This window comes from Pteropus medius, unplaced genomic scaffold, assembly GCF_902729225.1.
Source record: "Pteropus medius unplaced genomic scaffold, Ma_sr-lr_union100, whole genome shotgun sequence".
Lineage (NCBI taxonomy): Eukaryota > Metazoa > Chordata > Mammalia > Chiroptera > Pteropodidae > Pteropus > Pteropus medius.
Genome location: NW_024349798.1, coordinates 11,960,285 through 11,972,788, shown reverse-complemented (window position 1 = coordinate 11,972,788; position 12,504 = coordinate 11,960,285). Strand labels below are relative to the sequence as shown.

Genomic DNA, 12,504 nt, shown 5'->3' with positions numbered 1-12,504 from the left:
CAACCGATGTGGTCAGCTAGTCTCCCACATTGTCCCAATTTGAGGGGCCCTAGACTGGAAGTGAATGGGGATCACGACACAGGATCAGGCTGGGTCCTACATAAGAGAAGGGACACAGGAGCTGACTCTGAGTAGGAGACCCCAAAGTCTCAGGACTGGAACTGTTATTAGGCATGTGCAGAAAACCCCAGAAACACGAAAGAAACCCCCCAGCTGCCAGTGCAGATGACCAAACTACGCCCAGAAACCTCAAGACCAGAACCAGGTAAAACAAGCTCCTCTTCCCCTTCCTAATTGCTCCACTTGGAAAACAACTTTTTGTCAAAAAAAAAAAAAGCTCTCATCATCAATACAAACATCCTCTATCTGACTCATGTTGTGACTGGCAATCTGTTCTCTTTACTGATCAGATTATTTAGGGTTTGCTGGCATCTGGTTTTATAGCAATTGACGAAAAGCAATATTTAAAGTTCCTCCCGTTTTAAGAATAGTAATATCTCCAATCAATTGACACTAATTTTAACTCTGTTATAGAACGATAATTGGTCATTCAAACGTTGCAGGTGAATGTTATTAGAAATAACCAGGTAATCATGCCAGGGAATGTCTTCCCAGCATGCAGGGGTCCCCCAATTTCAAACAGCTCCCATGGACAGCCAGCTTGGGGCTGCCGCATTTGCAATGGATTCAGGTTTCCAGGGGAAAAAAAAATCCCCCACACTTCATCTAATCCCTTCCCTTTCCCCCATTCCCAAAAGCTCAGAGAAGAAAGTCTGCAGCCAAAAGGAAGAGAAAGAGGAATACCAAGAAGCCGCCTCACGACGAAAGGTAGAAAATGCTTTCACATCTGTGGCTGCGAAGCTTTCCTTCCCAGGGCACGAGAAACACGGGCAGGTACAGCGAGTTATGAATTTCCTCTGAGTCAAGGACAAAAAATGGGCAAGGAGAGAGAAGGAAAGTAAAGCGAAGGTGGCTGGGAGGCCAAGAAGTCGGGGAGAGAAAGGAGATGCAAGAGAGAGAGAGGGAGAGAAGGGAGGAGGAGGAGGAGGGAACGACAGGGAGGAAGATAATGGGAGGCAGAGATAAAAAGAGAAGAGAAAAGAAGAAAGAAGAATGAGAGAGAGAAAGAGACTAGAAAAGGGGGAAGGGAGAGAATAGAGGGGAGGAGGGTGAGGAAGGGAGAGGGATCCTGGAGCAAGAAGAGAGGGAGAAAATGACACGACCCTGCTCCATGCCGACGCCCTAGCCGGTCCTCCTTGCCCAAGGCCCCAGAGGGAGGCTGTCCCCCCACCCCCGGGTCCTCAGACACATGCTGGGCTCCCAGGAGCTCCAGACAGCACGAAAGAAGCAAGTACGCCTGGAAAGAGGAGGCTTCCGTCGAAGCTCTTTCTGGAACCAGGGCCCTCTAAGCTCTGAATATAAGCGGTACGCTGCGGGCAAAGTCCGGGCTTACCACGTGAAACCCAGAGAGAGCCGGCCAGGGGAAAACACAACAACTTTAAAATGATAACTCATGGATGGAGCATGGAGTAGAATGCAAGTGCCCACCACTGAATATCGGGGAACTGGATGCTCCAGCACTCGAGGCAGCTCCCGGGCTGGAAGCTCTGGAGGGAGGGCCTGCTCCCGCTCCTCCTGATGACATAACCCAGCATGGCCTGGCACGCAGGACCGGCTCAGTAAGAGTTTGATGAATGAATGAGTGACTGCGCTGTTACCCCAAACTCCCGGGCTTTTCTTGCCTCGGTGCTAAGTGGACGGAAGGAGACAGTTTAAGAGAAGCTAAAAGGGACTCGGCTTTTAAGGAGGAGGGACTATGAGCGGCCCTGCTGGTTCCGGATGTGAACAGAGAACTGCCCGTTCTGGTTCGCTATCTCCCTGCTGGCTAATGTGAGGGGCTGCTGCAGTTACAAAACCTGAGGATGAGCCCACAAGAGCTCCATGTCCTCTGCGCCCACCTGCCAAGGTGGGGGACAGGCGTGAGAGAAAGGGAGCCAGGGTCTGGACACATGCTGGTAGGAAGTCGCTCTCCACCACCAAGGCTCCCCAGACAAGCTTCCAGGGAGACTTCCTGTCATGTCCTCTAGCCTAAGAGCTCCTCCCTGGGGCAGATGTGAATTTTGCTAATTGCTTTCACCACCCCATACAAAAAATCAAACCACTTTGGGTGCATTAAAGGAAAGACTGGGTGCTCCCGACCCAAGTTAGGGAGCAAGGGGACACGTGGAGTGGCACTTTACGGAACACGCCATCTTTACTCCGTGGAGACTGGGTGAGGAGAAGACTCTGTCTACCTGTCATCCCTGGCCAAGTCTCCTCTCCTGTCCTTACTTCATCCCCTGCAGGAAGGAGATAATGTCCTGGGAGGCTGGGCACCTCATTCTTCCTGCTGAAAATGACAGGCCGGCCCTTGTCACCAGGATGGAGCTGTGATGGATGCAGACACTGGGCCCTGGACCATGCAGCATCCTGAGACGCAAACACTGACCCTCCAGCAAGGAGACTTTCCTGGCTGAATTAATTCATCTTGGATTTTTTAAAAATATATTTTGTCTAGGCAAGGGGAATAGGGAGAGGGGACAACCTGTCCTTCCTGTGTAATTGCAAGACTCCATTCAAACATGCCGTATGGAGCCTGCGGTGGACTTGAAAGTCAAGATTTCCAGAAGTCACTGTTGACTGCATTTCAATCAAGACTCCAAGACGGTCCTACTGCGTTGGTGGGAAGGGCCACTTCAGCCATTACTGGGGCCCTGCCCCCATCCTGGGCCTACAGGATAATGTGGACGCTTGCATGGTGCCTAGATCACGAAGAGGGGCCTCCAACCGTCAGACACTGGCACGCTTGCTGCCAGTCTTCGGGGTCCTGGTTTTCTGCTCCCACGCCGCACGAGGCAGGTTGGAACTTCTGCCCAGGCTGGGCCCCTAGCCTCACCTGGAGGTCTTGAATGTTCTGGAACCCCGCCACCTGGAGCTTCAGCTCCTTCTCATGGCCCACACCTGTCCCCTTAGGATGCCAACAAAATGCAAAGAAGTCTTTCTTAAAAAAACAAAACAAAACAAAACAAAAACAAAAAAAAAACTTCAGGCTTCTGAAAAACAGAAGCCAGGGTGGAAAGTGTCTTTGTCAGGACCTGCACTTTCACCAGAAATCCCCCTTCAAGCAAGGAGACAACCCAGGGCCAGCTGGGCCTGAGTGGGGGACCTGGGAACGAGAATTACTGAAGGAAAGGCAGATGGACACCCCAGGTATTCCTCCCGGGGTTTCTTTCTCTCTCATGGTGGAGGTGAAGATGGGGACGGGGAGCGCGCGGACGGGGGCCACCGAGGCCGTGCTCACCGCACGACGAGGAGAGGCTGTCTCCCCAACACCCCTCTGACTTTCTTACATCATTACCTACATCCTGCCTCACGTGGAAAAAGAGTTCAGGTAGACTCAGAAAGCCTGACACTGCTAAAAACAGTAAGTGAGAATGGCGACTGTCAGCGAGGCGGCTCTGCAAGCCACAGGCTGACGGAGGACAGACAGCCTGGGCTGTGGCGCCTGGCACGAGGTCCACCAGCGTCTGTGCCAGTTCACACGCGCTGCCTGCCGTGCCCGTAACGCAGAGGGAAGGCGGAGGGACGAGGCTGTTTCTGTTGCATTGAAGAGTAAAACTAATTACCTCCTTCTCCAACTCAGAGGTGCCATTGTCCCTCCCTCCCCCCACCCCGGTTTCTACGTCAGAGGAGGGGCTGGGAAGGCCAGGACAGAGGCCTTGGAGCAGGGGTCCAGGCAGGCTGCCTCGAGGCCCAGGGACGTCTCAGCTCCAGCTCGGGCAGGGGAGTGATGGCTTTGAACTCAGGGGTCCTAGGAGACCACCAGACTGGAGGGGACCAAGGCCGGGAGATGGGGCGGGGCAGGTAGCAATGTGCCTATGATTAGGAGACACCACCACTTTGTCAGCAAGGGTGGCGTGGCTGTACCCTTTGCTGGGTTTGTCCACTCCCAAACTTGCCATTATCAAACATCCACTCTCTCCCCTAGAACCTAGCTGCTTCCTTCACAGATGCACCTCGCCCAGCCCCACCCCTCCCTTCCCAACTGAAAGCAGATACTCAGTAAGTGACAACGGTGACACAAAACAGAGAAAAGCTGCCAATCTCCATGATGAGCAAACTGCCTAGTACCACACTCTAACCCTCCGGAACAGCCAGCTGACACATGCCCTGAGCAGCTCTCTAGGGAGAACTTGGGTCACTGGGGGCACAGCGAGTTAGGAAAGGGACGGAGGGTGAGGCAGCCCCAAGACACAGCAGGAGGCCAAGGGCCCTGAGGCAGCAGAAGGCGCTCTGCTCTGCTGCAGTACGATCATGTAAGGCGCGTCTGGTTTCCTCGTGTGAAAAACAAGTACGAAAAGGGAGTTAAACCTGGATATCCCAACCCGAGACAGCGTGTCCACCTCTGCCTACAGACCGCTTTACACAGCCTGCGTCTTTTTTCAGTTTTCCAAATATAAAGTTATAGTACTAAATATATCTTTCAAAACTCAAAACTCTCGCAGAGGTCAGCTCTCCATTTTCTTCAAACTCTAACACCCCCTGACTTCATAAATTCAGGCCGAAAGCCTCTGCCTCAATGAATCTCTCCAATTCTCAGGGACTCATCGGTGCCACGCTCTGGTCTTCGCAGCTCTCTCTACCCTGTGAGAAAATTACCTTGTCACCAACATCAACTGCCCATGGCAGTTCTGACAATGAGTGATGGGTCGGTGAAGTTGTGGGCAGAATCCCCTGGAGGGAACGAGTGACAGAAACGATTCATTTCATGGGAACATACACGCGTGACGTACGCCCGTGTGCGGGGCAGTGAGCTGCACGGCGGGGAGAAAAAGGAACGAGCCGGAGCCTGTGTGTGACCCAAGAGGAGCCATTTAACCCACGGACGCACGGCTTCCTCATCTATAAAACAGGGATGATGATAATAGTGCCTTCCTCATCGGGTGGCTGAAAGGATTAAATGACAATGTACACTGAAGCACCTGTGACACAGGCCACTGGTCACCAACCCAATGGGAGGGCCCCACCCCCCACCCATCCCACCTGCCAGCAGAGCCCACCTCTGTTCTGAGACTGAAAAGGATAGACACCCCTTCTCCAGCTTTGCTTTCAGCTAGAGCAAGGCAGCGTGACCCCCCGTTGGGGCAGTGGGGTGTAAGGGGAGGCCACAGGAGGGCTTCAGGCAAACATTCTCCTTTCTGATACAGGAGTTTGTGCAAGCAAGCACGTCGCTTCTTTCCAAGTTGGACGCGGTCTCACAATGAAACAGTGCTAGGAGCTCCAGAAATGATTCATGAGCCCAGGGGGTGAGGGGACAGCGGGGGGTTGGGGGGGGGGGGGGGGTGGGGGGGGCAGGGGTGGAAACAGGAGAATTGTAACAGTCAGGCGCTATAAAGGCAGCAACTGCAACTGAGGACATACGCGTGTTTAGGTGATCCAGACCTGCGCACCGCCACGCTCATGGCTCCAGACAAAGGCCGCATCAGACAGTGATGCCGCCTCGGGAAACCCTCCAGGGGGAGGAGGCAGAGAGGGCGACGATGCACGGGATCATGTGCAGAAACCTTGGAGACGCTGATGAACAACGCCGCTGGTCCAACTCACTATTCAGTAAGTAATGACTGTACTTAAATTCAGAGCAGGACTAAACCCAGCTGGCAAAACTATAGCGTACCGGGGCCTGGGCGTTAATTCTTTCAGACCTCTAGGGCGTCCCGCTTGCAACGTTAATCGTGATACTAGATTTTCTTCTCTGGGCACTGGACTCCCCGGCCAGAAGGCTCAGCCCTCTGCAAAGCCTGCACACAGTCTTGTACAGGCACCGCCCTTGAGGACAAAGGTATCTGGCTCCCTGCAGACCTAAGGCAGCTGATGTGCAGCCCTCGATCAAGTAAATGCGAAATAAAGGCCTGTTTGAACACACAAACGTGCCAGAGACATTCAATTAAACAGAGGAAATTCTTTTTATGTTTACTTCTGAGCTATCAGGTCACTGGAGGTAGTATTCGCACAGGAGCTGTGTGCTAGGCACTGTGCTAAAGATTTATTTGCATCGTATGTTGTCACTCTGCAAGGTGAGTGGCATTCTGTCCCTCCCACCAGAACCTCTCTTCAGCCCTATCGCGAGAGAATGTTATGTTGACCCCAAGCATCTGTCTGGCACACCAGACCACAAGGTTGCAAGGGTGAGCTCAGTGTCAGGTCTCGCTCACCATGGGCTCTGCAGAGTTTAGCACATGCCTGGCGTACAGCAGGCCCTCAAAAAACAGGTCTGGGATGAATAAAGGAGTTACAATGTGATAGGAAAAAAAGTTCCACCTGTTTAGAAAGACAAAAACAGTAACAAAAAATAATAGTGACACGTACACCCAAGGGGAGGAAAACAGGCTTTGTTTTTTGTTTTCCCCTATATCGGGCTTTCCCAGAAACCTTGGGCATTCCCAGAATGGCTGGAGGTTAATGGGCTGTAATCCTCAGAGGTGCTGAGGTGCTTGACTTTGTGGGATGGAAAGTTCTGGAGGAAGGAGAGAGCAAGAAAGAAGAAAAAAGCTTCCATGGTTTGCTTACCATGCAGCACATAAGTCAACGCTGGTTGGAACGAAACTCAGAAATCAAAGAATCCACACTGCCCTTCCCGCCTGCCTCGCACACAACAGGTATGGTGGGAAGGACCAGACGTGAACGAGAGAGAATCGCTTCACCCTTAGAACTGGTCCTCGTTCCCCGCAAATCCGGCAAATCCATGCTGGGGCAGGGGCTTCTTATGGTGCATGTTCATTGTAGCTGTGGCCCCCCATTTCTGTGCTTGGCTCAGCCATTTCATCCTTCCCTAGTTGATGTACCCCTCCCTCTGCAGAGCTATACACGAAGCGGGTTTAAAGACAGAGCGTAGGCAAAAGAACTTGAGGGCCCGAGGGGTAAGTCATCTTAGAAAAGAAGGTGAAGAGCTGAGAAACCCAAGACCAGCAAAGTGCAAAAGCTTCACCATCCTCCAAACCACCTGCAGCCCTATGCAGCCTACGTAGACCCTGTGATCTATTATTAACAGGGAAAAGAATGGATTTCCCCTGCATCGCATACATAAATATCCTCCGGTAGAATGGACCCTGGAAATAATTGCCCAGGCTACACGATTTCCTACTAGGGAGACCTCAAACACTCAGGGTGTCTCCCTGGGGTACCATCTTTCCTCTAAGCCAAGACGACACCCTGTGATCTCTCTGAAAGGGGGCTTACGTGAGGAGGAAAAGGCTTAGCTGAAACAAAGCAACCTCCTTTATAAAAGAGACCTAATTACGTGTACTGTGCAAATGGAACACTGTACAGCAGCCAGGGTTTCTGGTGGCTAAATTCAAAGGCCGGAATTAATCCCACACAGAGGCCTGATTCTAGCTCTGCTTACACTGACGGACTTCTCAAAGGGGAAGACCCGAGGATCCAGTGGCTGTAATATTTGCTCAAGAGAAAAAACAAGTGGGTTGTTTTACAGTCTAACATGCCTTCATTAACCCTACAGTGGGATTAAGACAGTGGACCTCAAACTTGTTTGGAAATCAGGGCATTGGGGGGACATTACCACATATTTGCAAAGGCAGAAATTAGGAACCAATTGATCAACAACGGATGTAACTATATCAGATGGAAGTGACCGAAAATCAAACCTGGAAGCACAACTGTGTTAATGAGGAGAAAGGAAGAGAGAGAGAGAGAGAAACCGAGCAAGACCAGTTAGTAGACTGAGTTTTGTCTTCTTTTTTTCCATTCAATTTGTTGCTGCTTAATCATTTTATCTCTGGCTAGCGTCTGCTAGCAGCCAAAATCACAGGGGCCAGAAGCATCAGATATATTCATGGATGAAAAACTTAAACTGGAAAGCTCTGGTTCTGAAAACTGGTCAAATGCTGCCATTTCTTACTTCTAGTGCCAGAACGTTCCTCGGCCCCCAGCTCCAGACACGGGAGCAGCGACCGGAACGTGCGGTGTTCACAGGCCCAAACCTTCATTAAGAATTTGCGTGCAGTCTCGTGAAGCGACCAGCCCTCCTTGCCAGAACCCTCTGTGCCAACTACCATTCCAGACCTCGTCCCCAGCACAGCTTAGTTCCTTTGGCAGTTAAGAGCACATTTCCGAGTGTCCGGTCAGGCTCTCAGACACTGTCCCCTGACAGGAGGTTCTAAGGCAGCATCCCCGAGACCCCTCTGTGGCCAGAGCAGGCACTGTGAATGGCAGCAACTTTAATGATCTCCCAAAACCAAATCGCACCAGCCTGGCTCTAGGACCAGCAGGGTTTTGGCAGAAAAGTGTGTGTGCGCTGCAGGGAGCTGGGCAGTCCCACAGAACACGCCTAGCTTGGCTGCAGGGCGCCCCGTGCCGGCCACCTCAGGAATGCAGGGGGCCATTCACACAGGCGGCGTCTTGGCCAGGATGGGCCCTCCCTTCAAAAAGAAGCAAACGTCCCGTCTGCTTCTTTAGATTTTTAAGGAGCTGGATTCCACCTTCATTCACGGAATCTGCAAACTGGTACGTTGTTGGAAAATGCTATTTGGACTGAAACAACATGTTGCAGAATGAGACGCTTCCCTGCGCCTTTGTTTCCTCATCTACGAAATGGGGAGAATAAGAGGTTCTCACCTCACAGGGCTGTTGTGAGGACTGAATGAGCTATTTTATGAAATGCACGCAGACACTGAGGGGCGGCTGCTGCTTCTCGCCAGTGCTACTCTGACTACTGTTTGATCACAAGCTCTCCAGTCCTCCAGAGCAGGGTTTCCCAACGGTTATTCATTCACGAGCACCATTCTAAACTTCTTGCTGTTTTCACCATCGTTTATTTAGTGTTTCTCCTTAAGCTGAATCACTTTCTACTCAAATTTATTTTAAAAGCGAACTGTACATCACCATGGTAAATGGAAAAACTGAATTCTGCACCATAACTCGAAAGCAAATGTAAAAATAAATAAATGAAAACAAAACAATGTAATTAATTAAGCTCAGTCTGTTGTCTGCCAAAGGCGCTGATCCGGAGCCTGTCGTTGCTAAAAAGAAAGATTCGAAGGTGCTAAAGGCACAGGGACGCACACTGAGACGTCCCCCTCCAGGGGGTCCCGAGGAATGAAAGAGCTGAGAAGCGAGGGGCCTCCTCCCTGCTGACTGTCCAGCCTCCGTCTTTGTAACATCTTACAAGCACACACAAAACCGTCTTGCTTTCCACCACTCTGGGAGACGCTGTCTAGAGCATCGCTACGCAACAGAACCTTCTGCAGTGGCAGAAATGGTCTGTATCTGCACTCTCCAACATGGCAGCCACCAGCCACGTGTGCCCAGGAAGCACTTAAGATGTGACCAGTGTGCCTGAGGGACTGAATTTTTTATTTTATTCCATTTTAATTAACTGAAATTTAAACTGCCACATGTGGCTACGGGCTGTCATATTGGACAGCACAGATTTACTGAGAAAACTACACGTGCTGATCTTTTCATCTTGGCTCGTCGAATGAAATCCTGTTCATTTTGAGGTTACGCCCTTGCTTCCTTCGAGAGAGATCTCACAAAACCTGATGTGCCCAGGGATGTTACAGGGGACCTCGCACCTCACTATTGCTTAACCTCCAGCCCTGTGGAATTTCTTTTAGAGCTCCCTTTGAGAAACTGACATAGTTTCTTCTCCTTAGTTATGGCATTATCCAAAACAGCCATGTTTCCCTTTTCACACTGGCTTCAAGGAAGCTCACAGGAAATTATAAATCAGTGAGAGCAAGCATGTAGCATCTCATGAGAGACAAAGATGATTTTCCACAGGTTCCTGAATGAGAATTCTCTTAGTTCACATTTTCTCCGACTCCAATATTTTATTTCTTACTTCTATTTCGTCATTCTTTTCTATGAGTTTCTCTAGAAATTATCTTTTGTGAAATTATATAGAATGCATTTTTTAACTAGGAAAAATAATGACCGATGCTAGCAGTATTTTAAGTATTCTATCCAATATCATTTATGAGGAGAGGAGGGAACGGGAGGGGAGGGAAAAAGAAAGGAAAAAAGAAAAAAAAGAAAAAAGAAAAAGAAAAAACACTGTAACAAAGGCTTTCTAAAATGCTTCCAAACACAGGCTCAGATTTTGCTCTTGAGGTACCAACCAGAAGCATCTTTAGCTTAAAGGAGAAAAACAATTGCATTCAAGAGGTGCTGTTTCACACACGCCAATGTCGAGAAAGATTTCAGAGAGCCCAAGCTGAGTGCTGCAGATGCTGCGCTGGGCGATGTGGGAGCCGCCTGCGGCCCCACGAAATCTGAGCCATGTCCTCCATGCACGGTCCGGACCAAACCCAGGAAAACGGAGCACGAGGAGAGAGTGGCTTGAACGCCTCTGTGCCCACCGTGGAAACAGTCTCCCAGGCAACGGCATATTTGTTGTGTCCATCTCATTTCATAACTGACTTTCAGAAGCTAAAACCTGCCAAGTTGCTTCCTGGTGTGGGGGGTGGGGGGAGGTCAAAAATAAAAGGTCGAGGGAACCTCTCAAGTGATATCGCATTTTAATTTCACTCTAGAATAAAGCTGTCTGCTTCACTTTTTCGTCCTCCAGGCTCCACCTCCCGGCTTTCTGATGACCACAAAGCAGAACTGGAAGGACACTTAACTAAGAGGGTGTTTTTTGGTTTGGAGGTGTTTTTTTTGAGTGGGGGTGGGATAAAAAGAGAAAGAAAGATAGGAGGATATTTGGAACGCTGTCATATCTGATTCCCTCTGTAAGCCGGAGATGAGGGCATCATGCACAGGCAGCTTCTCTCATACTTTATCAAAGCGCTACTGCTGCTCAGCTGAATGAGTCAACGGAGCCGCCTCTCTGCCGCGCGCTTCCTGGCCACACTCACCTGTTCCTGAGATTTTAGGAAAGATGCACACGGCACGCTTGTCCCCGTTCCTGTGGGACACAGGCCCACCACCAGGCCTGCCACCGAAGACCAAACATGGCGATCACTTTGGAAGACGAGGAAAGAAAGCGAAGTATCTACGGGGTGCCATAGAATTCTAATGCACGCGACAGCTTTGCAAGGTGAGCATTATCGTCATTTCCATTTTACAGATGAGGAAGCTAAGACTACGTAAGGCCACAAAGTTGTAACCAGGGCTTCTATTTTCAAGTTCAGCGTCATTTTTTTTTTTTCACCACCCCAGTGTCTGGGTAAAACATCTTAATAGCTCAGAAGACTTCTTCAACGGGCCAATTCCCTGCTAAGAAAAATGGCAACAAAACTCAAGGCTTTTCACAGAGCTCATGGGGAATAAGAATAAAACCTTATGAAAGTTTCTGTGATACAAGAAGACAGTTGAATTGGAAGCAGCCAAGAGTCAGAGCTGTAATCAAAACAGTCCCAGGATAGGGAACACCGACGCTGGAAATTAGGATCCAAGGTAAGAAAAGGAGAAAAAGAAGACAAGAGGGTAGTAGGCAGGGCTGGAAGAAGCATCAGAAAATCAGAGAGAAGATGGAAAACTGGGGTCCCAGGTGATAGAGCAGAATCACCTCCAAAGCAAAGGTCCCATGGTCCCAGACACTGGATCCCCAACCAGGGGGTGGCCAGAGGAAGGTAGAAAAATTGTCTGCAGTTTTTCTTGTCAACTACTCATTGCCCCCTTTGGAAAAGAGTAGCCTTGTTTTCATTTGGGCAGCCACCTCTCCCCTCTCTTGGACACGTGGTCAGATAAGGTCAACTCCAATCCTAGTGCGCAGGGTGGGGGGAGGAGGGTGTTATGTGACCCGAACCTGGCCAATCACAGAAGTCCATCACCCAACTCTGAGGTTTAGCAACAGGCTCGTGATCCAAGACAGATCCAGGAGAGACGTCCAGGACTTGGCTGAAACCACCCTGACAGGCCCAGGGTCAGGCACTGCTGGGAGCCATCTCATCAACCCACAGAGAGCGCCAGCCTGAAAGGGATGACTCGGCGGAGGAAACAGGGAATGGCAGAAGGTTCCTGAACACAGGTCCAATCGCCCCTGAGGCCAGACCTATGCCTAGACTTTTCAGTTGCAAACGCCGGTCAACCAACATCACTTCTGCTCAAGGAGTCTGAGCTGAGGGGTCACGGCCACAGCAAGAGGCCTGGCACGCACATGGAAGCTCCGCCCTATTCCCTCCTGTCTGCCTGAGGAAAGACGGCTTCCTGGGGGTGGGGGGGCGGGGGCAAGGCTGAGACGAGGATGAGCCGCGAAAGCTGGCCTCCTGCATACAGCACCAGCTCTTCATCGCCAAGAGGCAAAAGCACCAGAGCACAATGGACGTGCGCTGGTTCCACCCCAGCAGTGATGTCTAACTGAGAACCAGGCACTTACCTGATACACGTGGAATGCATTTGTGGCTTTGCCCCGGAGAAACACGGATGGGATCCAGACGTTGATCAGTGCCCGGTTCGATCTGACCAAAGGAAAGATCAAAAGTAGTCCATTCAATTTAGGGAAAA

At 50.6% G+C, this 12,504-nt stretch overlaps 1 protein-coding gene across 6 annotated transcripts in view; it reads right to left on the bottom strand.

Moving 5' to 3' along the window:
* The window catches only part of SNX29 (sorting nexin 29), a 440,342-nt gene that overhangs the window by 128,496 nt on the left and 299,342 nt on the right, over nucleotides 1-12,504 (bottom strand). For all 6 annotated transcript variants that reach the window (XM_039885359.1, XM_039885355.1, XM_039885356.1 and 3 more), the window contains one exon: nucleotides 12,377-12,458. In XM_039885359.1, coding sequence (XP_039741293.1) covers nucleotides 12,377-12,458 — 82 coding nt within the window. The remainder of the gene's footprint in view (nucleotides 1-12,376; nucleotides 12,459-12,504) is intronic.